Genomic DNA, 25,579 nt, shown 5'->3' with positions numbered 1-25,579 from the left:
TGTAGATTCTCTCAATGCTGTGTATATATATACACACACACACACTACCGACAAAAAGTTTAAGACCACCATGAAAAACGGCCAAAAAATCAGTATGGAGTGTTGTGTGGAAACAGTGTTTCCTGCCCAAGAAAGATGTAACAATGATATACATGGAAAATACAATGTAGTCTAGTTTGAACCTTGCAAGATGAGAAACCAATTTTTTTCCGAATGTGTAGCATGTGGTTGGCAAAGTGGAAAGTGACAGAAATGTTCCTGAAGCTGGCAACATTTCAGCTGTGTGCGTGAAACCGGTCAGTATGGTAGCCAGTCTCTTGCGCATCCTTATCAGTGGCTCCAGGTCAGTTGCTGTTCACGCAGGCAACATTGCGAGCACGTTATTGTGTGTGAGGTGGTCAAGATAAATGGAGATGTGTGAAGTGGCCCGTCATCGTGGGGAACAGGTGATTTCGGTTGAAAAGCGTGCTGTGATATGTGCACTGAAAAATGAAGAATTAGCAAGAAAACTGAATATTTTCAAAACTGGTGTTCATTGTGCATTAGACAAATACCGTAAAACCAACAGTCATGCTGACCGTGCATGTAGTGGAAGAGCTCGTGCAATGTCTGCATCTGACTATAGATATATTACAGTAACTAGCAAACAGAACAGGCACCTAACAGCACCAGTCATCGCTGCTTCCTTGAATAACAGCAGAGTGACGACAGTGTCTGTGTCAACGGTGAAGAATAGGTTGCATGAAGAAGGGCTGCATGGCAGAGTAGCTGCTAGAAAGCCATTGTTATGACGTGTGAACAAGATGAAACGATTAGCCTGGTCTAAAACGCACCTAGGTTGGACTGTGGATAACTGGAAGCGGGTACTCTGGACCGACTAATCCAAATATGAATTATTTGGCAGCAATACGCGAACCTTTGTGTGTCGAAAGGTCGGCGAGAGAATGAAAGAAGAGTGTTTTGTTCCCACAGTGAAACATGGGGGTGGAAGTGTAATGGTGTGGAGATGTTTTACCGGAAACCAGATGGGGGACCTTCATAAAATTCAGGGTACATTGGTAAAAGAAGGGTATCATCAGATATTGGTGTATCATGCCATTCCCTCTGGTCATCGTCTTGTTGGTAATGGGTTTATTCTTCAACAAGATAATGATCCCAAACATACATTCAAATTGTGCATGCGGTATTTGGATCGCAAGGCAACAGAAGGGGCATTAGTTCTCATGACGTAGACACCGCAGTCAGCTGACATTTCACCAATTGAACTGCTATGGGGCCAAATCGACATCAGGAAGAAGTTACCCAGCAACACTCAACAGCTATGGGAATTCATCAACGATGCCTGGCATAACATTCAACCATCCTATCTGGGAAAACTATTGGAGCGCATGCCACGTGTTTGCGCTGCTGTCATTAAGGCCCATGGCAGACATAATGATGAAAGCAAAATATGAGGTGACATTAGTATGTATAGTGGATGTACCTATGTTTATACATTGCCAAGCAGATTCTTACATCTGTTTCTCGTACATTAATTACAAAATACATTCATTTCTACTGATTTTTGGCACTTTTTCTGGTGGTCTTAAACTTTTTGTCGGTAGTGTGTGTGTGTGTATATATATATATACACACACACACACACACACATACACACACATATATTTAATTTTTTTTGTTTGGACACTGCAGGGTTTTGAAACCCCACCATGACTTTATAGACACACTGTATTATTTTGATCCAATACTTAAGCCGAAACTTAATGATTCGTATAGATTCTAATCCAAAAAGCTGCGTAGTTGCAGGTTTTAGGATATAAGTATTCCATTGCAATAAGTATATTGTGCAAATTTACATGTACTGCATCAAAATATTCATTGCAACAAGTATATTGTGCCAATTTACATGTACTGCTTCAAAATATTCATAGTATGTTATTTTCTTACCCTGTGAGATATACATCGGATGGACAAAAACATGGAAACACCACAACATCGGAATGGGTGAAATCGACTCAATTTTACCACTTGAAATTGGATGTGGTGCGACTTTCCTTTGTTTTGCGCTGTGAGATAGGACCATGTTGACGGTTGTGCTGTAGACAGCATGCAGTGGATACTGAATCATGTCTGAGATGACAGTGTTTCAAAGAGGGCAAATTGTTGGTACTCACCTTGCAGGTGCCTGTGTGACCAAAGTAGCCATGTTATTTGGCATATTGAGAGGGACTGTATCCAAGGTCATGATGGCATATAGTGTGTCCGGAAAGACATTGTCAGATATACATCTGCGTGGACGAAAATATACACATGAGTGACAGAAATAGAATGACATTGAGGAGTATTGTAACCAGGAATAAGAAGACCAGTGCTGTGAAAGTAACATCGGAGCTAAATTCTTGTCTGCCAAACAAAAACAGTACAAAGGGAACTCCATAAGCAAGACATTCATGGGCGAGCTGCAATTGCCAAGCCGTTGGTGACCCAGGTGAATGCCAAGAAGAGGAGAGAGTGGTGCAACACCCATTAATAGTGGACTGCCGATCAATTGAAGACTGTCATCTGGTCCGATGAATCGTCCTTCACCTCGTTTCCCACATGGGATGTGTGTACGTGTGGAGAACACCAGCCCAAACATACGACCAGGACTGTCTCATTCCAATGGTGAAGCATGGTGGCGGTTCGGTCATGGTTTTGATCATATCGTGCTATTCAGCAGGCCCCATTTTCACCTTGCACGGTCGAGTCACTGTCAAGGACCACGTAGACATTTTGAGCGACCAGGTCCATCTAGAGATGTTGTTTCCTGAAGGGGAAGCCATTTACCAAGATGATAATGTCCCGATTCTTATCATTGTTTGATGAGCATGCAGGAGACGTTTCGCATCTTCCTGGCTGCCACAATCGTAGGACATCAATATCATCGAGTGTCTTGAGATCAGATTTGGAGAATAGGGTTTGGTCCCGTTATCCGCTGACAGCATTCCTGCAGGAACTGAAACATGTTTTGCATGAAGAATGGTCGAGGATCCCCTTATCCATCTTCCAGGACTTGTAGTTGTCCATTCCTCAGAAACTGCAGGCTGTTTATATACTCTGGAAAATTATTAGTTATATTCTAACTGCTGCTGTGTTGTACAAATACCATTTATATCAACTGCAACATGATGCAAAAATGATAGTATACTACCCACGCCGTATGCAATTCAAATCACACAGTTTTCTATTAAATGGGATCTGTGTATAGGGATTGTGTTAATCAAAATAACATGCATAATATTAAACAGTTGTAAGTGTAGAGTGACTACCTAGTTCTAGATATAAAAACAATCTTCTGTTATGAAATAGACAACATGTACAGTGGAACCCCAATTTGATGTTCCTGGATTTGACATTTTTCCTGCAATACATTCAATATTTATGGTCCCAGCAAAGCCATGTGTTTATAAAATTATACTCGATTTTGCATTTTCCTGCATTTTAAGTTTTTTCATCTTGATTCCATGAAAAATGTAAAATCGGAGTTTCACTGTATCTTGGTCGTCTTGTTCATTTTGAAGTAACTATATATTTGTGATGAATTTAATAATGTTAAATATGTATGTAATTACACAATAAATACAGCAACAGACAGTTCTTACAACTATATTTTATTTCACATTTTAATTATCTGAAATCCAAGAAGTGAGCCTAATGATCATGATCATTTTTTTTTATTTGGAGGGGGTAGAACAGTGCTCAAAATGAGGGAGACATGTGCTAATGATGTTCCCCCCTCCCCCCTAGTTAAGAAAATTCTTATAAAGCATCCCCCACTAGGATAATTTGCATAGGCATCCAACATCCACTGCATTTTCTCTATATTGACCCACAAGCTTCCGTAACGTTTTTCCCAACTGGGCAAAGTGTGCTCCCCTGCTATGAAGCACTGGGGACAGAATAAGTTTTCAAATTTTACCCTTCAGTCATAAAAACTCTAATTTTAAAATTATTATTATTATTATTATTTTACTAATCGAAAATTTGATATTGAGTAGAAAATACCATGGTGCTGTTTTCCAGTTCAGACTTGAGTCCACCATTTGTATTTGACTTGCTTCCTTTCCATAAATATCTGTCCATTTGTTGGTGCACAGTTCTTCGCCTTTTTGTACTCTTTCATGATGCACATATCAGATACTACTTAATATCCTGTCAATGTTTTTACTCTACAGTTTCATTATTTGATTTATATGACTTTTCCCCAAATATCTCAGGGACGGCAAGTCCCCCCCTGGCCTCCTTCTTGGAGTACCCTTGCATATGATATTCTTGATGATAATTTATCACAGTTGATTAATGCATTTTTTGCAAAATGCGCACAGAATAATTAAAATTTGTGTAAGAAGTGAATTCAACTTTGTGGTATTAATTTCTGTTAACCGAGTTAACTGTTTTTACATGCGCTAATTACATGAAGGTTTTCAGGTATTTGAATTTTCCTTTTTATTCACAGCCTTCAGGTCTTTTGTGTTACTTGGATTCAGATGAGAAAGTTCCTGCCACATATTTAGAAGAGGAGAGGCTGAACAATAGGGATAATTTAAAAATAGCCTTGGATCATGCAAATAAAAATCGCCGAGGTCCACAATGGATAGCAATTGAGAGGCAGTTAAAAGTAGTGGAGAAACACATTGAGGTAGGTTAATCTATAAGTGGCTATATATTTAAATGTTTTATAGATTGTCCATAGAACCAGAGATATTTTGTATGAAACGCCAGTTTTTTTAAAATAATGCACTTCTTGTGATTCGAAGAACTTCTCTATTCACTTGGGTTTCTCTTGAACAAGATACTTTGTGTACATGTGTAAATGTCCAATGAATAAAGGAGGTCTAACCAGAAGAAGTATAATTGTTTATATTCAGCAATAGACAGTGAGGAGGTGCTGACCTCCGTGGTGGCAGTAGTTATCACAGCACACTACAATTTCAAGAGTCCCGAGTTCGAATCCCAGCCCGGGCATAGATGTTCTTTGTGAGCATCCCTTCGTCAAATTAATCACATTATCACTTATCCTCATCTTTGTGATTAGCCAAAAGTGGCAGAAAACGGAAGTAAATTAATCCAAATCGGAAAATCAAAATTCAGGAGCCAGCTTTTTTTTTCTTTTCAAATATGGGCTTAGAAAGCCATGAATCCAACTAATATTATAGTCCGATTACTTTCAAAACATCTCCAGCTTCCTGTGCGAGTCCATCAAGCGAGCCTACCAACAGTGTGGAGCGTGAGCGGGAGAGTTAGCGATAGGTGCTAGGTTGAGATGACGTCAGCGGCTCGCTTCTTGATTGGAGGCTTCCGACTTTTTGACTCGCTCCCAAGCTGCAAATGCAAAACATCCAGAGATGTTACCAAAGTAATCTCACTCTAGCTATGAAATGTGATCTTAAATCAATTTATTAGTCAATACAAGATTGTGTTAAAAGTAATTAATCCTTGCACCAGAATGACCGTCCTAAACAAGGCTGTACAGGTAACAGCATGGATAACTGTGCAATACGAACAGGTCTTCTCGGGTTTGTATTCTTTGTAATGTTTGTTTGATTTGTTGTTTTAAGTCCACTTTATGCACAGTAAGGCTACAGTTTAAAGTGGGATCCGAACCACTATGTGCCTCTACCGGGTATTGAGCCCGTGACCCCTTGATTACAAGGCGACGATGCTACCACTGCACCCCTTTCAGGGAATGTAAAAATGGAGACCAGTGTTGGTTTATATACCTATATAAGACTATGATGTGATGGAGTTTGGACTCTTGTCTTCTTATTGGCTCACTCTGGATCGTGGTGTTCTCATTGGCTGTTGTCTTGTTTTTACGGAGGAGTGGGTTCCAGGCATGACTGAGCTGGAGTCCCACGTCCCTGTTGAGATTGGTGCTTTCCCGTGAAATGGATATGGCTTCCTTTACCCGTCAGTCCCAGTAACCAGCATATTTGGCTGTTATTTTGGTGTCTGCAAATAAAATCCTGTGTTCCTCGGTGATGCTGTGTTCCGCAAGTCCTGACTTTTCCATTTGGAGTAATTGTATATTACTCTGATGTTCATTCCTTCGCTGCTCAATGGTGGGTCCCGTTTGGCCTATGTACGTTGTCCCACACTCACATGGTATTCGGTATACTCCTGGAATGCTGAGTTCCAGGTCATCTCTGACTGAACGGAGTAGGGCCTTGGTTTTCAGTGGCGGCCTGTGAATGATCTTCACCCCATGCCTGGCTAGAATTCTGCTTAACTTCCTGGAGGTGCGTCCGACGAATGGTAAAACTGTTGTAGGTGGGCGTTCCTGTCCTGTGTTACTACTACTGGTAGAGAGGTTGTGCAGTGCTTTTGAGTGGCTTTTGAGTAAAGTACGTTAATGTTCATTAGAGAAAACAATTTTACTGTGGAAAAAATTATATCTGTTGTGAAGCTTAATTTCTCACTACTACTACTACCACCACCACCACCAACAACAACAACAACAAATAAGAAGACAGCATACGTAACAGGTTTTAAGGGTGTTTGTTGTTGTTGTCAATCCATACCAAACGGTCCAAGAAGAAAACAATAATTACTTGCTCAACCATTTTTAAAAATTTTAATTTTTTGTTGTTGTAACCCATATGCAAGGGTAGTTTAAAACGTATTATTTTTCTAATGCTTGAATTCATTTGAAAATGGTGGCCAGCATTGCACTTTAACTTTCCAGGTCCCAAAAAAGCAACATGTTCCTTCTAGATGTTTTATTTCCCACATTTTACATTTCTTAAGTTCCACAAAAAGATAATTGAAGTTCCATTGTATTTTATATCCTGATCTGAAATGTCTTTTATCTTGGATATATTGGGTTGCTTGAATTTTTTTAATGACAAATATTCTATTTGCTCCTTGTGTAAGTTTTCCACATGTATTTACAGCATGCTCTTGAACACTGGGGTGCGAAAATGGGGTTGGAAAGGAAGGATGATAAACTAAAGGAGAGACCCATTGTTCTAAGAAAGCGAAGAGAGAGGATCAAAAGTGAGGCCAATTGGCTGTTGTTCTATTACAAATTTAACCAAGACCATGCTCTGCCAAATCTGATATGGAACCACAAGGTAGGCTTGATCGTCATTTACATGCAGGTGACTTTATTCCTTTCATTTCAGTACATTTTCGCAGTATTCCACTGATGATTCATCTCACGTTCAAGCATGTTGTTTGGTTTTTATTATTATTATTATTATTATTATTGTGTAGGTGTAACTGCAATCTCAAAAGTTGTTGAAGTGAAGTGCTAAGTTGTAAGAGTATACATCTGTGGAAAAGGTAAAAAAATAACTTCCGTGAAAATGTATGAATTTTATTTTCCGTATAAAATGAATATGTAAGAAAGATACCTAAATGAATAGGTGTGATCAAGACGTAATAGTTATAACAAAGTAACGCAGAGTAGCATGTGTAAACTTGCAAACCACTGGTATGTTAGATAAACTTTTTAACTTTTAATTATAAAGATGACCAACATTATTTTTATATTCTTAGGCTAGGGCTACCAAAGTGTTTTATGTGACCTGCTTAGTACTTACAAAACCTCTTATTTTATTTTGATATATTGTCTTTAGTGTAAGTAAAACATAGTGTGGTTCGCAACCAATTGTTGAATCATCTTCACTTGCCCTGCGTAAGAAAACATTTGGGTGTCCTGCTTTAGACAATTGCATGTAATTTGCTTACTTTGAACATATTACAGTTTAATTGCACTTATTACCATTACCAACCTCCATGGTGGACTGGTCTGCTTAATTTACTGTAAACGTCCTAGGTGTGAACCCTGAATAAAGCTTGGACGTATATTTGTGTTTGTCCCATCATCATCCAGTCTGGAAAATCTTGAAATCCTGGGAATTTACTTTTTCTGGAAAAGTCATGGAAATGTTAGGGAAATTTACTACGTTTCTGGGAGAATCAACATACTTCAGTATACTGAGTATTACAGGTAGTTGCAGTAGAAATTCCATATTATATACAGGGTTCCCACACACCTGGAAAACCTGGAAATCTCAGGGAATTTGAAAAAAAATACAAATCTCAGGGAAATCTCAGGGAAAATCTTGTAATTGATTAATTGTTCCCAATGAAGCAAAACTGAGGGATTATAATATGCTCCTGTCTGTGGATAATCCAGGCTGTTGTAGCATTTCTCTTTCAGCAAGGAACTCATATGTATTTATTTGTCTGTTTCTTGTTTTTAAATGTGATTCCAGGGCTGGTGACCAAGTGTATACCCTCATAAATTTTGTGCTTTTCAAAATTTAATTAACCGATTTCGATCTTTTACATGACGTAAAATATATTTCAAGATGTGGAAAACGCATAATAAAGATAACCTGATGTTAACCAGTGTTCATCTGATTTCTCTTATTAAGGAGTAGTTTTAAGTTTTTTCTTCCTTCTTTTTTTACAAAATAGTAAAAAAATGGAGTGTCCTGTTTAGGGAAATATTTATTTTCTGCCATCTTTTGTGTACAATATTGTTGATTGTGTATTTACTGCATTTAGAACAGAATTTTAAATATTTACTTACTAGTGCCATGTATTTATGAACAGTACATAATTCATATTTGTTCATATTTTAAGTTTTTGATCATGTTCAATTATTGTTATAGTCATGACATGACGTGTGAATTTTTATGTGCCTCAAAAGCTCTCATATGTGTAAAATGGAATTACTTGTAGGACCAGCAGATCTACATTAATATCATGTAGTGAAATAGTTTTCTCAACAGATATGCCAGAAATTGAATATCATGAGGTGATGGCCAGTCGAATGGTGTATACTTACCCCCCCCCCCCTCCATCACACTTGCGCTTGCAGCTGTCACTAACTTACCATTATGTACTAGCGTTCCTCACTTCTTCATCTTAGATTAGGCTATTTTTGTTCCTGTCATTATCACTGTCACTCATAATATTACCAATTCTAAAGCATGTTTTTCTTGCAGGATATTTGTAGAGTTGGTATTTAAAGGCTCAGGAAAAGTATGTCTACTTTTCACACTAATTTTAATCCCCGGTGGATTGATCCAGGTGTCAACCCAGAGTGGTCTAAGTGGCTAGAGGACGTAAAGGACAGTCGAACACAAGCAAAGTGTAAAACTTGTAAAAAAGTGTTTGAACTTAGTAACATGGGACGTCAAGCTATAGTAAGTCATTCAAAAAGTGCTGCACATAAAAGAAATACTGAAGCTCAGTTGCATCGATCTGTGAAAAATTATTTCCTACCAAGCACAAAGTTTGATGGCCAAAATAAACCTTCTAGTGCTGCAGTAAAAAGTGAGTTAGAAGAGTCAACACTTTCAGTTCCTTCACAAAGTGAACCAAAATCTACTTTGGAAAATTTTGTTGTGAATGAAGATGTAAGAGCAGCAGAAATTATGTGGACTCTAAAAATGGTCATGGGCCATTGTTCCTTTAATTTTCAGGCAGGCTTAGGAGACATTTTCAAGATGTTTAAAGATAGCATGATTGCTCAGCAGTTTACACTTGGTCCTACGAAAGTGTCATATTTAATTTTGTATGGATTAGCACCATATTTTACAAATTCTCTTAAAGACGATATTTTGTTGAGTTCCTCCTTTGTTGTGTGCTTTGATGAATCTTTGAATAAGATTGTTCAGCGTGAACAGATGGACATTGTTTTGAGGTACTGGAATATAGTTGATAATAAAGTGTCCACCCGGTACCTCACCTCAGTATTTTTGGATCATGCAACAGCCAAAGATCTTCTCGGGAAGTTTCTAGAAGCTTTGACGTCTCTGCCTGTTCAAACAATGGTTCAAGTGTCAATGGATGGACCAAATGTAAATTGGGCTTTTCTCCATGAATTGTCTAAACATCTGGTTTCAGATGAAGAAGATCCAGAGCTACTATCAGTTGGTACCTGTGGTCTTCATGTAATACATGGTGCCTTTCAGCATGGTCACAAGAAATCTGGGTGGAGTGTCCATGAATTTCTTAGATGCGTCTATTATTTCTTTAAAGATTCTCCAGCTCGGCGTGCAGATTACACAAAAATTACTGGCAAGACTGATCTGCCTCGAAAATTCTGTGCTTCTCGGTGGGTTGAAAATGTAGCTGTTGCTGAAAGAGCTATAGCCATTTTCTCTGACTTGAAAAAGTATTTTCACCAGAGTAAACGTTTCAAGGGATCATACTGTTTGTCAAGAATTATGTTAGGGCTTAATGATCAGTTTATGCTTGCAAGGCTCAATTTCTTCATGACTCTAGCCAGCTCATTTGAGCCTTTTTTGACAATGTTCCAAACCCCCAAACCCATGTTCCCATTTCTTCATGACTCCCTAGAAAGTGTTGTTAGAGATGTAATGGGGAGATTCATAAAAAGTGACATCTTGAACAATGCAAAAACTAGTTTTAAATTAATGCAAATTGATGTCAGGAATTCTGACAACTTGATTCCTTTGACAAAGATTGATATTGGAATTGGTGCCAAAGCTGCTTTGGAAGCTAAAGAGGTGAATGAAAAGGAGAAGCTTATGTTTTTTACTAGCTGCAGAATTTTTTTGCAGTCAACAACAGAGAAGATTGTGGAACGTAGTCCCCTTAAGTTTAGGTTGGTGAGAGCCGCTAGTTGTTTAGTTCCGAAGCAAATGACTCAGTTTCCAAAGCGATGTGCTCAGCGCATGGAAGACCTGATACAGGAACTTCTGAGGAGAAAGAGAATGAAGGCTGTAACTGGTGATAAAGTAATTCGCCAGTTTAAGACATTGTTGCACAATATCAGTAGTGAAAAGGAATTGAAAGAGAAGTTTTGTAACTTTTCAATCAAAACTGATGCATTAGATTATTTTTTTTCAGGTGTCATGAAGGGCAAGGATGACTTCTCTGAGTTATGGAGCACTGTTAAGTTGGTTTTGATTTTATCACATGGCAATGCGTATGTGGAAAGTGGGTTTTCTGTAAATAAGCAGGTTTTAATAGAAAACTTGAAAGAAGAGTCTGTTGTGGCTATTCGGCAAGTTTATGATGCAGTGAAAGTGGTAGGAGGAGTGTCAAATGTAGAAGTAAGCAAAGATATGATCCAGAGTGTTAAAGGTGCACGTATTAGATACGAAGAAGCATTGCAGAAGACGAGAAAGAAATGTGATCACAAAGAAGGCAAAAGGAAAGAAATGAAACGTAAAGCAAGTGAGATCCGTGCTTTACAAGCCAAACAACAAAAGATGCAAGAAGAAGCAAAGGCTATTGCAGAACAATTAAAAAAACTTGAATCTTCTGAGAAGTAAAGTTTCTTAATTTGCTGTATCAGACACTAAGTACATTTCTTGTTTTATATTTCAGTTTCAGTAACTTATTATTCCTTTTTAAATCGGTACTAATAATTGTCACTTCATTTTTATATGTTTTAAAAATTGCAATAATTTGTTTGTCTTAACTACTATTGTACGCATTACAGATTAATTGATATTGTATCCATTTATAAACATGTATGAAAAGTGTGAAAATATTTCAATGTTCTATATCAGATATGTTAGAAATTGTTTGAGTTGTTTAAAGTTCTAGAAAACTGGTCATCTTTGTTCTTAATTACATGCAAAGAAGTGTAATTTTATTTTATTATTAAACTAGTTTTGTTATTTGCATCAGAAAACAACAGTAATAAAGAAGGTGAGGATGGTATGGCTATGAGGGGAAATGGAGGAGGCCATTGTAAAATTTTAGTAGTCATTTACTGTGCATTCAATACTCTGGAAAAAATATGAGGATTCTGGAAAACTCAGGGAAATCTCAGGGAAAATGTATTTGGAGTTTGCGTGGGAACCCTGTATATACATTAGAAAATGGGATCATAGTTTGAACTATTTTCAAGTAGAAATCTGCAGTAAGTGGCTTTTGGCGTTTACCACTTGTTGCAATTTATGAAAAAATTGTGTTTGGTTGATGTTAGGTTTAATACATATATTAGTAAATTTTACTATAATTATGTATTATTTATGCCACTAACTGTTATATTTTTTATAGAAAGAATTCTTTGTTTAGCATTAATCAATTTATGGCAACTATTATGCAAAAAGCGCACTCCTATATAACAGTCAATATCTGTTCAATTTCACTTAGTCTTACCTTGATTATGTGGGATTCTACGTGTGGTGTGTAGCTAAAATGTAGTGACCTTCTTTCACACATATAAATGCATGAATTGCCCTAACTTGGTGTGGAAAATTTTGGTTCTTTGTTTGGAAAACCTGGAAAAGTCAGGGAATTTTGTTTTTATGAAATTGTAGACACCCTGTCATCATAGGTAACGCAAGAGACACAAAAATTAGGTGGCTACTCACTGAGAATTCCTTCAATTCGGGGAATTATGCATGAATTATTGGCTCTGGGAATTGTGCGTGAATTTTTCTCTGTAGACATGAAAAATTGCAACTTTTGCCTCTTATTTTCATTGAGGAAGGAAAAGGAAGCTGCTTGGAAAATTAAAAAAGAATTCTTTCAATACGTTAACTTTGTTAGTGTCCTCTGCAGAATAGTCTATCTGGTAGATGGAAGATTATTGCAAGATAAGATATCTTGAAGTTGATTATTTAAATTTGAGTTTGAAATTCTTGTAGAGTTAACAATTTTTCGTAGATTAGTACATAGCATTTGTGACTTGTGTTTGTAGATGTATTTCGATTCTGAGTACAGTCAACTCTCGATACTTTCACAGTTCCCGGGAAAGGGGTCATTGTTTCAAGGGGGTCGTTATTGGAATTTGCACCAATTTTCAGCTTAAACGGAGCTCAGACAGACACAAAGATTCCTACGAGAAGGTGTTAAGTTTGGGTTCTTTGTTTTCTTCAAGTATGGAGTAAATAATACGACTAGAGTTTAGACACAAGCAAAAGTGTAAAATTCTCGAACAATATAACACAATAGTATAAAGAACTTACATTATGGTATAGATGCTAGACGTCTCGTCATAAGGATGGTATAGATTTTGCGGCATACATATTGCAAGCTAGATAACAGAAAACTGACGTTAAACAACATACAATAACTAGGTCTGGCGCACACTGATGATGCAGATCAGGTCTGGCATAGATGAGTGGAGATGATCAGTCAGTACACAACACACACCTCCCTTTGGCAGAAAAGACTCCTGTTTCACAGAGTTTGCCCATAGCTTACAGGCGGTCGTCTTGGTCTCTGGAATCTTCTGATCAGCAGATTGTCGTTTATCGCATTTGGAGGCTCTACTTGATTTTCAGCAGCATGTACTGGGAAATAATTCTCCTCTCTAACTAGGACCGGGTTGTTACCGTGCGAGAAACTTTTGATTTTAGACACCAATCTTAGAGGTTTATTTCTTGATCTTCGAAAAATGAACAACAACCACGTAATTATCAACAATTACTTTTGCCATCTTCCGGCCCATCAATTTTACAATTTCGCCAATAGTGTATTTGGAACCATGGCTGAATTTCTTTTTGCAACGTTCCACTAGCACTTTTTCCCCCGGCATAAATGGAACAGGACCAATAGGCTGATTTTTGGAATTATATGGTTACGTCAGAAGTGGAAATATCCGTTCTTGGCCGAAACTTAAGTAAGCGTTCTGCTGGAGTATACCCATGCACTGGAGTATTTCTCAATCTACCCAATAGTTCAAAAATGAACTTGTCCGTGTCTCGCAAAGTGATACACGAACTATTTGAAAAGTTCTTTTCGATCATGTTTTTTACCACCCCAACATTCCTTTCAGCTAGACCATTTGATTGGGGGGTGTATGGAGTTGAGTGAAGAAGCTTAATATTCCTCTTTGAGCAATAATTGTCTAACTCGGAAGATGCAAATGGTTGACCATTGTCAGTAACATAGGTTTTCGGATATCCAAAGCATGAAGAAAATTCATCTAAATGCCCAATCATGGTGTCAGACTGCATATTCTTCACTCTCCACACAGATATCCAAAAAGAATAAGGGTCAACCAGCAACAGGAAATTCATATCTGAGAAATGGAAGATATCAAGCTGGACAGATGGTAACACCATTTATCCTGGTAGTTGGACAACATGTTATGCACAGGACACATGTTGTGAGAAGGAAAATAGAACATGAAAACGTTTTCACAAAGAAAGGGTTTAAAATAATTTTACTTTCTTTCAATTGTGCATAGTCATTGCTCTTCCAGCAAATTCTTACAATTCTAGTTCATGACAAACCTGTTTGCACTGAGACCTATGGAAAAGAAAACAACCTCTCACTTATTGCAAGCAAAACTCGAAGAAGCTTGACACCAGTCACACTGGTGCCAGCAAAAGTCGGGAGATAATCGGTCAGAATGAATGTTGGATTTTATACGAGTCTACTGTAGATTGTCTGTTACAAGATTAACTGGTAAGATAAGATCTCTCGGGAGAAACAACACAACCTTTCTAGGCACCAGACATAAAAAAAAGAAGGTGGGGCTGTAAATTTCGGTCTGGTTTAGCTGTGTAAAATAAATCATAAAAAAAGTCTCGTTTTTTCCTTCTTCAACCAACTTCATAATCACCCCCCTCCCCCATTCAAGGTAGCAGTCCAAACTCGTTCCTCGACTTGCATTGTAATCCAACCTGAAAAAGGAAATATGCAACTTGCAACCTGTTTTCACCCAATGTGTATTTTAGGACACATTAAACAGCATCGCAGTCGATAATCATTTGGGTTTAGAATTGGATTTTACTGTAAACTGTATATTTAGTCCTGATTAGCCTATCAGCATAAAATGAACTCAAACGAGCTTTCTGAAACATGCGCATTATCAAAATGGGAGATCGTTATTTACTCTTAAGTTAATAGACGATTTAATATTGGATTTAGGAGTATTCTTGATGTCAAACATCCACTCCTCCAAGCGTTCTCCCCTTGAATAATGTTTCTTTAAATCGGTCTCAGCGTCCATTCCTACATTCAGCACTTTTTTTTCCTCCCACATGAATGGTTCTGAAGAAAAGCGGTGATTATGTTGTATGCATTTCCTTTCAACAAGTTTATTCTTGTGTCAGATGTAAAATAAAATGTACAGTTTTGCTTATCAGAAGGTGCAGAACATGAAGTTGTTTCAACTCTTGTTTTTCTTTCTGGAGATAGAATTTTGTTGTCTTCAAATCAGTGAGATTCAAAACAGTGACTATTTGCTTCACGCTGGATGAGTCATTGCTGTTATCAGCAAGCGACAGCTTTGCAGACACTAGACAAAACACTGGCGTCAGCTTTTATCAGCAGTGTGAAGAAGAAAGAAGTGACCCTTGCTTTACGTTTTGCTATGCAACAGACAATAATATGGGCAATATTTGCTATGCATTAAATACCAGGTGTGCTGGTTAATATTTCTTAATTGATCCTAAAGAAAACAAGTGTATCTGGGGAGAAAGGTAACAAATGCGTTATTCAAAGTATGCACCATCGCTAGCTGTACATTTTGCCCATCTGTCCGTCAAATTGTGGATGCCCTTCCAGAAAAATCGTTCACATTTTGAGGTGATCCAGTCAGCAAGCCATTGTTCGACATCTTCGTAATTGTTGGGGGAAGTGTTGCTGCGAAAGGGGCTAAGTCTGGTGAGTATGGCGGGTGGGGCAAGAATTCCCAACCAAGTGCAGAAATGTTGTCTGACGCCTTTCGCTGTGTGTAATGAGGCGTTGTCATGCTGCAAAATCACTTTTCCGTGTCTTGTCGCCCAATCCGGGTACTTTTCGATCAATGCATGTTCAAATTGATGAGTTGTTGAAAGTAGTGAACGTCATTCACTGTTTCACCTGGTTTGAGAAGCTCATGGTACACCACACCCTTCTGATCCCACCAAATGCACAGCATTGTCTTCCTTCCGAAGCGATTTGATTTTGCGGTTAATGTTGAAGGTTGTCCTGGGTGAGACCATGAATTTTTGCATTTTGGTTTTCTCGAAGTAGATCCATTTTTCGTCCCCAGTCACTATCCGATGCAAGAAAGCTTTCATGCCGAGAAAGCAACACTTCACACACCTTTTTTCGCTTTTCCATTTGTCTGTCGTTCAGATGATGTAGGACCCATTTTCCTGCCTTCTGGATCTTTCCCAAGGCATGAAGACGAACAGATATGGTTTGGCAACCATCATTTAAATTATCTGCCAGTTGTTGTTGCATTTGCGTATCGTCTTCGTCCAACAGTGCTTGCAATTCGGCATCTTGGAATTTTTTCGGCTGGCCTGGGCGATCTTTGTCTTTCAAGTTGAAAGCACCACTTTTGAATCATCGAAACCAACTCGCACATACGCATCCTGCATTAGGACATTGTCACCGCACGTTTCCACAAGGATACGATGGCTTTCACTCGCGTTTTTCTTGTGATGGAACAAGAAAAGCAGGACGTGCCGCACATGCTCCTTATTTGGATTGAAGGTCAACATGTTTCCCACACAAACCCAATATCACGATCACTCGCACTCGGTTGCACATAATGGGCATTTTGACAGGTACTGTCCTGGCAACACACTGATGTAACAGTTGAGACTATGCACCAACCCTTGCTTCCAGTGCCATCCAGCAAGGAAATTAAGAATTATTAACTGGCACACCTGGTAGCATTAAAAAAATAGGACCCCTGAATTCTGCAATTATCACATTGCCTCTTTGACATTGTGGTGCACACCAGTGGTGGAGAATGAGCTGGGAAGGGGGAGGGTCACTTTTTTTTTACTTGTCCTATGGTTTTTGTCCGTTTACAAGAATGTAGGCAAGAACTGGTTGCCCCATTTTAAAGAAGGGAAGAGGAATCCATTTCCACCCCTCACTTGTAATCACCAGTGTGCACACACGAGCAAGAAAATCTTGGCTGAAACAATTGTCATTGCCACCCCCCCCCCTCCCACACGTCTGCTGAGAGGAAAAGAAGAGAAGTCACTCAGCCAACGGAACACTTTTTTGGCAAATATTATGACAACAGCACAGTTAGGATAACGTATGATGTGGGAAACGGAAGTTATCATGCACGTAACATCGAAGTAAACTTTATTTGGCCTATGTTGCTTTGATTATCTCTAACAGTTTCGCTTTTTTATGAAGTGTTACAGGGGGGTAAAGAACACTTTTTGAATGAAAGCGGTTACTGGAAGTTGTCTGCTACAAGGCCAAGAGTTGCTCACTCACGGGAACCTGCTGAACTCTAGGTCAGAGCTGGACAGATGGTCCATACTTCCAGGCACCACGCATCTGTATTTTGGAATTCCTGCAATCTTATCTCTAATTTCTCAAGGTGGTGTATTTATCGAAGAAAGAGCTTGACCTGCCAAATACATAGACAAAGACTGCAAGTCCAGCACAGTCATTTCGGGCTGCTACCCCCCCCCCCCCCCCAATTGTCAGCAGCTCCTAGGACAAGGAAACAAGTCAAGGTCGATTTAAAATAACATCCAAGCACATTCGATCTTCTCTTCTCATGTATCCAAGAGCAAGGGAAATCACAATGGCAAAAGAAGCCTAGCACGTTGGGTAGCAGCCGTCGGGTGCAGGGTAACATTTGCGCACTTGGTGGAGGGTAGGATATAGGTCAAGTGCTATTTGATATCACTGAAGCTTGTTGTGATGGTGTCTATTTTTAGATCAAACCCACCTGGGAGCTGTAGTGCGCTCGTGAAGGGAATGAGTGTGAATAAAACGATTGCAAAAAAACAAATTTTTCGGCCGATTTCCTTCAATTTTCCAACTTTTTTCCAAATTTTTCATGGTTCCCATGTCGTTACTTCGAGAGGGTCGTTATATCCGGGGTCGTAGAATCGAGAGTTGACTGTATTTGAAGTGGCAAATGTAAACTCCACACCTTAAATTAAATATTTCAAATATATATATACACTGTTTAATTGAATTGAAGTAGAAGTTTTGGATACTTTGGGATCACACAGACCCTTTATATTGATATTTGTGTGTGGGGGTTGAAATAGAGAAAACATCCTGTTGTCTTGTGTCCTTGCATTTTTGGAAATTTCACCTTGAAAACTGGGAATTATACTTGAATTTTATCATGGTCCTAGAGTAGTCACCCCGAAAAAATTTAAAATAACTAAAATAGGAAGAAAGTCATTGGCCTTATTTTCCTTTTTAAATCATTCTTTTAGTATGTGTTCTTGTTGACAAAACATGAAATATGTGCACACATAATTATTAACCTTAAAATCAATTCAACAACTGTTCTATTTTTATTCTATCCAATGTTGCAAAGAATTTAAAACAAATACTACAAGGAAATAGGAGATTTAATCTTGGACATTCTTGTTTAGGTAGATTTTATTAACAAGAAATGTTTTAAGAAGACATTGGTCAATGATCTTTTGTATTAGTTTTTCTTGTATGTACGCATTGCTTGCATTGTAGAATTATTTTCTTAGTTTACGGTTAAAACAGTTTTTCGTTGTGACATTTCAGGAGAACACATGCTCCCTTCATCAGAGATTTATAAAGAAAATAATGATCTTTTGTATTTCATGCTATTTCTGTTATGTATTGCAACATTTGTTACAAATAACATCACTCAGTCTGCGAGTAAACGAAAATATGATTCTATTGTAGTACTTTTATCTTGCCAATTAATGCATATTTATTAACATTTTTCAAATTTGTTATTAAAATTTAATTCATTTCCTTTTGTGCTAAACATTATATTTTAAATATTTTTTTCAGCATAATTTGCATGAATCTGCTATTGTATTAGAATGCAATTAACATGCTATTTAATTAGACTTGCAGAACTAATCCATTGAGAATGGATCTTCACAATTCCTGTGTTTGTGACCTGCATCTGCACATTAGCTGCACGTAGATGTTCTTATTCTCTCTCTTTTTCTTTTACAAAGATATAAGTTTCACTCTACATTGGTCCATAATGCATGCCGCTTTCACTATTGCATCATTCATTCTTCTAATCAATGCAGGACCATGCACTGTCTTTCTGTTTTGTGCACAGGTGACTGTCTGTCTGTCAATTTACAGACACGAGAAGAGCTGAGAGATGCCCTGGAAAGTGAAATTCGTGGATTCTGTAATGATAGAGACTTGAGTGGAAATGCTATGATTTCATGGAACCACAATGAGTTTGAAGTCCAGTACCAGTGCCTAGCAGATGAGGTGCAGATCGGTGAATACTACCTACGGCTTCTCCTTGAAAAGGATGAAAATGAGGAAGGTCTAGATTCACCCATACGCCGATCGTAAGTTTCATTTCTTTTCCCTTATTAAATTGTCAGTGAATTAATTTCCTTAAAGTTGTTATGGAGAAAATTTAAGTGACTTTGTATATTTCCGAACAGAAAACTACAGTGTTTTTCAGAGGCCCATAAATTAAACATGTATAATGTGGGAAAGCATAAGGGAGTAGTGAAACTCAAGTGCGGGTAAGAAATAACTACGCATTTTACTTTTAAGGACATGTAATATATTTATCTCAGTATGGATGGGACAGATTAATCTGTACTCGACAGGTATTGGCCGATTTCAGAGACATATCAGAGTTTCAGTTTGTTGGTAAATTTACCGATTATTTTACCGATTCGGTATATCAGTTAGTATCTTATAATTTAATGCAAAATTCTGCCATTTTGTTAAAATTTTTATAGATAATCCCCATGCTCTACTTTTAAAAAGTAAATGTCCAAACATGCAACTTCTTTTGCACTGCAGTCACATCGAAACAAGGACCATTTAGGATTTTATGTCAGATCGGTAGAATATCGATCACACAGGCCTGCGAAGGGCACGAAATATTTTATGTTATATGAGCCAAATCAAGTGCCCTGATGTCAGATATTGTATTAGTTTCAGCATATCATGTACAGATTTTGTACAATTCTACATTTTTTTAATTGTGATGACATAGCTGTAATAGTATTAGAAGCACTGCTTGTAACTGTAGTAAAATTATATCACCGGTCGACATGGGTTTGGATGTCTCACTATGACGGTATCATAATGAGTACCATCATAACGTGAAAAATAAAATAATTCTGTCGCTTGAAATCTACGATTTAAGTTCGTATTTGGTGGTTTATATTTGTATAAAATTAATTTACATCACTTTGGCTTTGTTCTAATCGAAGTACATATGTAAACTTCAAGCATTTAAAATATTTTTATAAATCAGCAATGTAATTTGGTTTGTGATGCATCAGGAATGTGCTTACCGTAAATTGCCAGTTTATGCAAAATCGCACATATGTTTGGTTTCAACCGGTTTTACTTGCTCATTCATAAGTATATGGATACGAACATGTATTTAATATGTATTACTAACACGTACAATCCATTTGAAATAAGTTTTGGTAAAATTTCGATGATAAAATTACGATTAGTTGCAAGGAGCGCCTTGAAGAGTAATCCTAAAGTTGTAAAGTTGTGAAACATAGCCAACTCACATAAAGGGAAAAATCTAAGTTGTGCGTAAATAACCTTTTTCCCACCAAAATTGTAAAACTTAAAATAACTGTAAATGGTAAAAAGAAAATACGTAAACAAGTAATAGAGTATTGTAATATCTGTTTTATTGTATCTAATTTATTTTACAAGCATTTTCATGTATTATATCTGTACAATTCAATAATTGTCATTTGAAAAATAATAACAAGTTTGTATTCTGTGCGTAAAGTTGTAACAGTGTGAGTTTTGATACACTGCTTGATCTAAAAGATCAATGACTCGTAGGAGGGAGTCGCTAAATTTTTCGGAGACCTAAATTGGAAATATTTTTTATATAACAACAAGATTTGTCCGTGAAATGTGACAATATTGTTACAAAAAGAATAGTAACGGTTTTTCGATCTTCAGAAAGGCCGTGAAGAACCTTAAAAGTGAAAAGGACATTAAAAAGTGACCTGTCGAAACGACATAAAATTGCAGCCATCTTGTCTTCATGATGAACCTACAGATAAGTATTGTCGACATGCATGTAGCTACAAAAATGCAAGGCCTAGTTTGTTAATATGAAAAAATTGTCTACTCTCAATTTGAAGAATCTATAGAACTTATAAATATACATAATTGTCTTTGTTTCTTCTTCGTGATAATCGAGCGTTTCGTGTAAATTGTCTCGTAAAAATCTTCGCAAGATTGGAAGTTTTAATGCGTGGTAATAAATTGACTTGATATTATGCTTAATGTGAAGAAAAACCTGAAATATGTGAAAATGATATCGTAATGCAAAATCTTGCTTCATTAAATATGTAAGGATGTACTAAATTTATGTAAGAACATTTTTTACGCACTTGTTAATTTTGTTCAAATACACTGTTCGTTAATATTTGAATTTTTGGTAATTTTCCTTTATGACTTCGAAAGTTAATTCAGTCAGTTAATATATAGAAAATTTTGAATTGAAATTTTGGTAACATATGATGTGAAATATAATACAATTTTCTTAAATTCCTTTTTGAAAAATGACCACGACCGTGTTATTTTGCCGAGGAAAGAGTGTCGTTCAAAATAAGGGTCATATCACAGATGATTATTTGTTTCTAAATAATTTCAGCATGCTGATTCCAAAAATGAAATCCATTTTTGCCAATCACGTCTAGTTATTTTTTCAGAAAATAGCTACATATTAACTGCCTTAATTTCACAATACAATGTGTAGTTCCATCATTTCCCTAATAAATGGCTCTGTTTAGATGATGGTAAAATATTGGTTTTCTACAATACAAATCGTCTGATTTTGAACTACATATCCACATAAAATAGTAAGCATTTAATCTATATTCTACCTTCACAAGACAGATTGGATTGAAAATTGTATGGACTTTCATTCAGTAACTTTCATTTTTGAAATTCTTCATAAAAATTTCCTTCACAAAATGTCCAAAACACAATATTATAATATGGTGGGTTGTTTGATTTTACTAACGTGGAGAAAAATCCTCGCCTAAAGAAAAATCTTGACATGATGGGAAGAAATTGATGTCATTTCCGTGATCAGCATTCAAAATACTTCCAGAATCACCTATTGGTTTGTAAACAACCAAAATTTCACTTCTATAAAATTATTTTGTTGCATTCTGTGATAGGCATAATCAAATGCTGAATATGAGAATTTTGATTGTGAAATTGTAAAAAATCCTAATGTGATGGGAAAATGAATGTCATGTGTGTGATCAGCATTCGAAATTCAAGGTGACTGCAGCGCAAAAGAAGTTTCATATTTAGACATTTACTTTTTTTTAAAAGTAGGGCATGAGGATTACCCATAAGAATTATAACAAAATTGCAGAAATTTGCACTAAATTATAAGATATTTATGGATGTATTGTTTCGGTAAAATAATTGGTAATTTTACTGATAAACCAATACACCGATATGCCTATATCGGCTGATACCAACAGAATACCAATTAATCTGTCCCAACCCTATTTATGTTTCAATACACACGGGATATATCAATCTTCCTGGTAACTTCATAATGGCATCACAGAACCATTCTTTGGTAGTACTACCCCACCACCTGCAGATGGAGCAACACAACATTTCTTGGGCTTGGGACTTCCTGAATGTTACCATTGCATGGTTGGCGTTTCTTCTCTGGTGTGTGGTTACACCATGATTCGACACCAGCTTCTGTATTTTCATAATGCATTACCAGTAGCCAGTGACAGTCTTCTGCTCAGGACCGTGGCCATGTGGTCTAAAGCATCATGCCTTGGGCTCTGGCTATGGGACGTGTGCATGTTCGAGTCTCCTGGGAAAAGTGTAACAACTTTTCACTTGAGATTTCTGCCTGTGTATGGGACTGGTGGCCACCCAGCATCAAGAAAATTGGGGAGCTTTGAATGAATAGCATAACCCAACCATGAAAACCTACAGCTATGACTGGGTGCTCGTTGTGCTGACCCCTGTAACTGATTGCATGATCTCTAACCACTGCTGAAAGAGTGAATAGGATCAGGTGGGAGTGATTAATTTGCTTTATTTTGCTTCACCTTTTGTACCACTTTTGACTAATTTGTGAAAATGCGGATGAGTGATTATATGATGAAATTGATGAATGGACACTCGCACACATGTCCAGGCCAGGATTCGAACCCAGTACCCCTGGCATCATAGCACGATGTAACCACTCTGCCATGGGGGCCGGCAGGTGTGAGAGGCTGGCAGTCGGTAGGTAGGCCCGGGCTCTCAATGGGCTGTTGTGCCATGAGTTAAAAAAAAAAAAAGATGATATAATGACAGTCTTCCACCATTTTGTCCTGTGCCTGTGTCAATTTCCATGGGCTCCAATGTGCAGACATCTTTTTCATTTACAAATCATTGTAAGTAATGGTGTGCAGGCTTGCGTGCCCAAGGCCTGTCTGATACTTGAGTTAAGTTAGGTTAGATGCCTGTCAACCATAATCAATTCACACGATCTCAAATGTTTCCGTGATTTTGCAATGTTGATGTATGATCAGTACTCACATCCTTGTGCACAGCTTCCATGCCACTCGTGAACCCTTCAACCCAGTTGTATAGTCTTCTGTGCAGGAATGTCCTGACCACATATTGCAGTTAAGAATGTGTAAAATGACTGCAGTTTTGATGCCTTTCTTCCGCAAATGCCACACATCACATCTTTGCCTGTGATAGTCGCCCTCCATCTTGTCTATGTCTTTCCCCACTTGACAAGAGAAAAACACTGTAGTGTTGCTATGCACACTGGTTACACATGCCATCTACTGTATGCATGGCATATTAGTATCAGTCCTAAAATTCGGCCAGAATAATCTGTACTTTATTGGGTTCGATACCTGGTGGAGGCACATTGCACACTGGTTCGGATCCCACTTTAACTGTAGATCCAGTCCTGATTAGCCTATCTGTGCATAAAGTATACTTAAAACATCAATTTGTATATTGGTATTGGCCTATACAGGCATGTTGGTGTATCAGTATATCAGTACTATTAATATCTTACACTTCAGTGCAAATTTCTGTCATTTTGTTATAATTTTAATGGCTAATCTCCATGCCCAATTTTTAAACAGTAAATGTCTAAATATGCAACTTGTTTTGCACTGCAGTCACATGGAAACAAACATTTCTTAAGGAGGTCAATGATCCATTCAGGTTCTTCATGTACCATTTTAAATTTTATATTGGATCAGTAGAATATCGGTTATCGGTATCGGTAAATTTTATATAAGTACTTTATAGGTATTGGCCAAAATTTCATACTGGCCCATCTCTAATCAGTCCATATCTCTGTGATTGGGCATGCCCACTGATTGCATGGTATTTGTATAACATTTTGTAAATTATTTCCGTAATGAATATTTTGAATAGTGTTTGATTGTTACAGTATTCAGGCATTGGTATCAGTGGAAATCTGTATGTCCGTCTTTGGTATTGGTTCATAGTTGTATTGACTGTATTATTTGGTAATCTTATAGGAATTCACTGATGTAAGCATATCAGTGAATCAATTTATTTGTAAAATTGTCCATAGATTTACTGATCTCATATTTCCTGTAAACATTGCAAGATTTTGCTTTTATTTTGATGAATGTCTAATTCAAATACTCTAATTTTGTTAAATAAATGTCTAAGTGCACAGTTTCTTTTTCAAAGGTAAAACTTACTATATTGTCATGTTATTACAGACATTGCATAAGTAAATGATGAATCATTCATATACTTCATGCAACATATGTGACTTTATATCATATTATGAAGCTGTGATGGCTGGTGATGTTTTAGTTCACTCTTCTGAGACATTGTTTTTTTAATAGGGGAAGAGGGAAATTCCACCCTCTGATTACACCTTACCCTACTGATTGCCAATTTTGCCCCTTGGGAGCATGTTTTATATATAATATCCCAATGCTTTGAAAGAAGTTAACAGAACTCCCCCTCCACTGGATTTTTTATGAATACTGCATTGGTATTCATAAGTTTAAAAGCGTTTTGTAATAATACTAAAATATTCATGTAGTACTTTATTTATAGAGAAAATTCATCCTCCTCTCTTTGAATGATAATTATAAACGTCTCTTTTTAACCTGTAGTATTGTCAACAATATTTAAGTCTACTATTGGTTTCCCAAGTTTCTTATCAAAGACTCAAGAAAAATTAATTGTCCATCAATGGATTAACTATTCCCTCCAGAATGCCTACTTACATTGTTCATACTATTAGGGCTGCAGCAGCATGTGGGTGAAGCACCACATATGCTTTGAAACGTATTACACAGTGATTTATCCCCACACTCCCAAAACTTCTCTAAACTTAAAAAATGCCAAATTTTGTTCATTTTGGCTCTAAATTTACCCTTACTCCCCCTAAGTATGAACCTTCACCCATCCTCAGATTGAAAATTCTGGACAAATGCTTGACATTACAAAATATGATGCAGCTCTGCTGCTAAACTGAAAGTCAAGTGCCAGAATAGGTTTTGAGCGCAAGAGCAAGTAAAGAAAGAATGTATTTGTTCCCTCATGTCCGAAATAAAGGGCGGAGTGAACAATTTACAATAAGAGTGCTAGTTTGTGATTATCACAACACATTGATGTTCCCAGAAGAGTGGGAATTTTGGAGTCAAAAATGCAGAAAATG

At 37.2% G+C, this 25,579-nt stretch overlaps 1 protein-coding gene across 2 annotated transcripts in view; it reads left to right on the top strand.

Annotated features, from left to right (window-relative positions):
- Rme-8 (receptor mediated endocytosis 8) overlaps positions 1-25,579 on the top strand; it is a 193,259-nt gene that overhangs the window by 86,696 nt on the left and 80,984 nt on the right. For both annotated transcript variants that reach the window (XM_083139435.1, XM_083139434.1), the window contains exons 13-15: positions 4,496-4,678; positions 6,933-7,112; positions 19,003-19,220. In XM_083139435.1, the coding sequence (XP_082995561.1) occupies positions 4,496-4,678; positions 6,933-7,112; positions 19,003-19,220 (581 nt within the window). The remainder of the gene's footprint in view (positions 1-4,495; positions 4,679-6,932; positions 7,113-19,002; positions 19,221-25,579) is intronic.

Source organism: Lepisma saccharinum, chromosome 17 (assembly GCF_977018435.1).
Source record: "Lepisma saccharinum chromosome 17, izLepSacc3.1, whole genome shotgun sequence".
NCBI lineage: Eukaryota > Metazoa > Arthropoda > Insecta > Zygentoma > Lepismatidae > Lepisma > Lepisma saccharinum.
The sequence above is the reverse complement of the archived record's forward strand: the minus strand, read 5'-3'. Positions and strand labels throughout refer to the sequence as shown.